Source organism: Maniola jurtina, chromosome 21 (assembly GCF_905333055.1).
Source record: "Maniola jurtina chromosome 21, ilManJurt1.1, whole genome shotgun sequence".
Lineage (NCBI taxonomy): Eukaryota > Metazoa > Arthropoda > Insecta > Lepidoptera > Nymphalidae > Maniola > Maniola jurtina.
In genome coordinates this window covers 3,432,968-3,438,381 of record NC_060049.1, presented here as the reverse complement: position 1 = coordinate 3,438,381, position 5,414 = coordinate 3,432,968, and the positions used below count along the sequence as shown (strand labels likewise).

General features: G+C 40.2%; 1 protein-coding gene across 1 annotated transcript; it reads right to left on the bottom strand.

Annotated features, from left to right (window-relative positions):
* Nucleotides 1–941: 941 nt before the first annotated feature.
* Nucleotides 942–4,843, bottom strand: LOC123876538. The gene is made up of 2 exons (XM_045922845.1): nucleotides 4,220–4,843; nucleotides 942–2,328 (listed from the first exon to the last, which is right to left on the bottom strand). The coding sequence occupies exon 2, from the start codon at nucleotides 2,304–2,306 to the stop codon at nucleotides 942–944; it is 1,365 nt and encodes a 454-aa protein (XP_045778801.1). The 5' UTR covers nucleotides 2,307–2,328; nucleotides 4,220–4,843.
* Between the last annotated feature and the right edge of the window lie 571 nt (nucleotides 4,844–5,414).

Sequence of the window (5,414 nt, the reverse complement as noted above, 5' to 3'; positions counted from 1 at the left end):
GAAAGACAGTGCTTATTAGCTTCGTAAGCAAAGAAGTCCTAAAATAAATGTTTATTTAGGTAAAGGCGCTTACGAAAAGCACTAAGTAGGTAATTAAATACCTATAGATTGTGCACAGCCATAAAATAGATGGGTAATCTTAATGATTTTCTATGCAATTAGACTAGATGTAGGCTTAATATTCACTATTACATTGATTTATGCACATAATAGAAAATATTTTATGCCTTTAGGGTCTAAATTCATTGCCTGCACAGACTGAAGGGGACAAATTAGGGACGAAGAAAAGGAACTGGCTCACTCGATTTAACAGGCCACGTCCATTGCTTGATGCTCCTTGCCGGTTCTCGATCTTCCAAGCTGCTGTAGACCTCGTCGGCTGAATAGGTAGACACATCACAAGATCCCAGTCTTCGATCGAAGTCGGCTCGCGGATCGTAGTCTCGTTGAGGCGTGGCGTGGCACTTTAGATGCAAGTGGATTTCTTCGCCAAAACTTCGCTATCCGAAATTGCAGGTCCTGTCACGGTCGCCATGTTACTTATTCTCAATTCTGTACAGTAGTAATAAAATGCTTTTAAACAACATTAGTTGTTATTCGAGCTTGTTCGACACCTATCCTGAACAAGAAATGGCAACCGTGGCAGGACCTGCAATTTCGGATAGCGAAGTTTTGGCGAAGCCATTTCTTGTTCAGAATAGGTGTCGAACAAGCTCGAATAACAAGTAATGATGTTTAAAGCATTTTATTACTACTGTACAGAATTGAGAATAAGTAACATGGTGGACGCACAGGCGGCGCGTAGCTGTCTATCTGACCGCATTTCGAATGTTGGGGTTCTCATTTAAACACTTTATACGCGGCACGTCACTCGACACATACATCTAGGTATACACACATCCTAGCGGCGCGAACATCCTCCCGGCCCTTGAAAGATCCTTTCAAGAGTAAGAAGTCGGCAACAGGCAGATCCGATTAAGGGCCCGTCGCACAGTGCCCTGAGCGGTGGAGATGTCTGCAACGCGGGGCACGCCATCAGCGCCGGGATGCAGTTGTGTCACTCTGCCAAGGCGCCAGCAGAGCGGAGGCGCGCTTGGCTCCTTCAGCAAAACTAGGTCGTGTACCTTCTGTACTGTTGTACACCTTGTGCGCCACTTCGTGCGCTTTTGTAGTTCGGCCACATAAACGTTAGCCCATCGTTTCCAAAAGTGCTGGTGCGCCTGCTTCAGCCGTTGAAGAAATCGGTCGAGTCGGTTGGCGTTGATTTCCAGTAGAGGTGGACTCTGCAAGGACATGAGTGGCCTGCCAATCAGAAAGTGTCCGGGTGTGAGACACTGGAGATCATTGGGGGAAGGACAGAGGGGCCGGCTGTTGAGGATTGACTCAACCTGTGCAAACAATGAAGATAATTCCTCGAAAGTTAAGTTGGTTGTGCCCATTACTCTTTTTAGATGAAATTTAGTTGCCTTTATGCCGGCCTCCCACAAAACACTGAAGTTAAGAGCGTATACGAGGGAGAACTCAAACTCAATATTCTGTTTGGATACAAAGTCTTGTACAGAGTCTTGAAACTCCCCAGATTTTAGACGATCACGCTCGTTATGAAATAAAATCTTAGTTAGATGACTGTCAGCATATAATAAAATTGGACATTTTTTGTCGTAATTAAAATCGGACATAGAAAGACGGCCACCTACGCGGAGTATACCCTTTGCATCAATAACGGTGTCCAATGAAGATAGAAGTGAACTTGCTTTAAACTGCTTATTGCTAGACAAAAGTGTCAATTCGTTTGCAAAAGACTGACCTTGTGAAATCTTCACTGGAGCACACATGGAATTATCAAGTTCAGAAGCTTGCAATGGACCAGTCAACTTATTTTTGGACTTTCTTACGTTATTGATACATCGAAGCACCCAGGTATAAATGCGTTGTAAAATAGGCAATTTTGAAATTCTAGTTAAATCAAGGAAAGGTTCCTGGGCCTCCACTGCGAGTGTTCTGATTCCACGTAGATTTTTAATGCCACGTTCTTGTGCGGGCCAAGACGCTTCTGGTTCTAAAATGTAAGTCGATCCATGCCACCATAACTCACATTGATTCACGCAAGAGGGCTGCACACCACGTGAAACTAAATAAGCTGGATTCTGTGATGTAGGGGCATGGGAATTAAGTTCAGAAATTTCAGTGATAGTCGATTTATTGGTTAGTTTTAGAAGAACTGGATGATGAGGCAGATAAAATGAAGATTCTGATAGGGGTTTGTCGTATACAGATAAATGCTTAAGGTCTGCATACTCCCTCATGAATTCTACATATGATTGCTTGAGTAAAGGCTGTTTATTGAAGCGCCCTTCAAGGTTAAAAATACTTCTTCCTGCCAATGCATAAGAATTCCCTAAACAATCCTTGTCACAACGAAGCGGGATTTTTACGCAAAAATGGCCATCATCACAGCGGTAAGTGTTTTGGAGAAAATGCTGTTCGCAAAGATGCTCCTCTTCTTTATAGATGGTCTTAGTAGGCACTTTTTCAAGTTTCCAAAAATTTGTAATTTCGTTAGATAAATCTGAGTCGCAACTAACTAAGTTGCAAGAAGTTTCTTGAGCAGGGTAAGATTTATGTGCCTTTATACTAGGGCCTATAGGACCAGCTATCAGCCATCCTAACTTGGAGCTACGCAAGATAGGGTAGTGCTCACCAAGAGAATGCTGTTCAGTGCCAATGATACACCAGAACAGCTCTGCGCCCAGAATAACATCAATGTCAGAGGGAATGTTAAATGTTGGATCCGCCAGCTGAAAATTGGAAATATTCAATCTTGTAATATCGAAGGCAATCTTAGGCAGTTGACCTGTAAGCTTAGGCAAAACTAAACAAGATATAGTCGTATTGAAAGAGGAATGTTTTGATTTAATGTGGACTAAACATCGTTCTGATAAAACATTTAGTTTGGTGTCACCGATACCAATGATCTTGGTATCAATCTTTTGAGAAGGTAAGCCAAGACTTTGTTTGACAGCTGTGGTCAAGAATGAGGACTGGCTTCCACTGTCAAGAAAAGCACGCACTGTGACCTTTTCATTAGTGGTCGGATTAAACAAATCAACTAATGCGGTGCATAGTAGAACTTCAGTCACCGACGTGGATGACATGGTGACAGTCTCTAGTGCTGGTTCTTCTTCACTTTCGGAGACGTTGACGTGGATCAGTGAATTGTGCCGTTGGTTACAGATCTTACAGCCACCACCAGACAGGCGGCACTGGTCCACGGTGTGATCCTTGCGGAGGCAATTCCGACAAAGATTTAGAGAAGATACGAGTGCAGATCTATCTTCTGGAGATTTATTCTTGAAGGTCAAGCACTCGTAAATACGATGTTTACCTTTACAAACTGGACAGACAAAATTAACTTTAGATTTAGAAGGTGAACTGGTCGCTGAGAATGATTTAGTAAACTCCCTTTTACCCTTTGGTGAGGGTTCTATGGAACTGCGACGTTTACTTTTAATTGTTTCAAATACATCTGCTCTATTTTTTAGAAATTGGAAGAAATCATCTAGTGTAGGGATGTCCTTCAATGAGCTTCTGCTTTCTTCCCACTTCAAACTTGTGGTGGGGTCTAGCTTTTGAGAAATAAGAAAAATTATAAGCATGTCCCAACTTTCAGTAGGCAACCCTAATGTGTGAAGGGCACGCAAGTTTTTAGTGACATGGTCTATAATAAAACGAAAAGATTTTTCGGTTTCGCGAACTGTATCTACACTGAGCAAAGCCTTTAAGTGATTATTTATCAATTGGCGCTTATTATCATAACGCTCGCAGAGAAGCTGCCATGCCTTACTATAATTTTTATCACTTACTTCCAAATTACTTATCACGCGGGCGGCCTCTCCTTCTAGGTATGAATTCAAATAATAAAACTTGTGTATATCTTTTATTCTAGTATTATCATGGACTAGAGACACAAAGGTGTCCTTAAATTCCAGCCATTTGTAATAAGAACCATCAAAGTTTGAAATTTTAATAGTTGGTAACTTAAAACCCAACAACCCGTCGCATTCGTCGTGATCATGACAAGAATGCGATGAATTATTTTGTTTCTTTGGAGTAGAATTCGTATCAATTAATTGCTGGGCAGTCGCGATGCAATAGCAAAAGTCTTGCTCAATAGTTTCGCGAATATTTAATTCCGCGTCTTGATCTTCTACATTAAGAACCTCTATTTGCGTTTGTAGCTCATCGAAATCCGTAAACAATGTTTCAAATCGGCTTAATTTAATTGATAATTTGCTGACTTCGACTGGCGAAATCGACTTGCAACTAGACAAAACGTCTAAGCTATTTTTAAACTTAGTGAGTCGGCCTTTAAATGAGCTACGTTTTGCTGTTAATTCTCTAAGGTTAGTATCAAGACTCTGTTCGCTTAGCGACATTTTAATTAAGTAGTGTTACTGTGTTATTAATAAAATATAAAAATGGTAGGTACGATACGCTCCTATACTTCGATGCGTTGACTCGAGCCGGCCGGTGAGAGGCAGGCTCGCGGCTACGATCAAGGTCGCACGATGCAAATTCAGCCGCTGCAAGCGCGCTTGTAGATGCACCGTACGCGTAGACGTTGTTCGAAAGGAAGCGCTGAATCGCTGAAATTGATATTACGCAACACTGTAGTCGTAACTCGTAAACAATAAAAATAAGTAGGTAGATAGAATTGAGTTTTAGGATTAGGTTTTAATTTACTTATAATTGCATTAATATTTGCATTTGAACAGCAATTTAAATAAAGAATGTATAAAATGGATCTAAGCCTTGTAAATGAGGCGTAAAACAAAATAAGTAAGTAGTTTTAACAAGTTTGGTATTTAACTGTTGTTTTAAACCAAATAAAATTTAAAGATATGTGCTTATTAGGTCCGTAAGCAAAGAAGACCATAAATAAATTATTATTTAGGTATGAAGGCGCTTACGAAAGGCACTAGGTAGGTAATTAGGTATAGATGTTCACAATTGGAACTTAATTGTTATTATTAGGCAAATAAGTTTCAAAGGCAGCGCTTATTAGCTTCGTAAGCAAAGAAGTCCTAAAATAAATTATTATTTAGGTATGAAGGCGCTTACGAAAAGCACTAGGTAGGTAAGTATAGATTACCCACAGTTTGGATTAACTTAATTGTTATTTTAAGGCAATTAAGCTTGAAAGACAGTGCTTATTAGCTTCGTAAGCAAAGAAGTCCTAAAATAAATATTTATTTAGGTGTAGGCACTTACGAAAAGCACTAAGTTGGTAAGTATAGATTACCCACAGTTTGGATTAACTTAATTGTTATTTTAAGGCAATTAAGCTTGAAAGACAGTGCTTATTAGCTTCGTGAGCAAAGAAGTCCTAAAATAAATGTTTATTTAGGTATAGG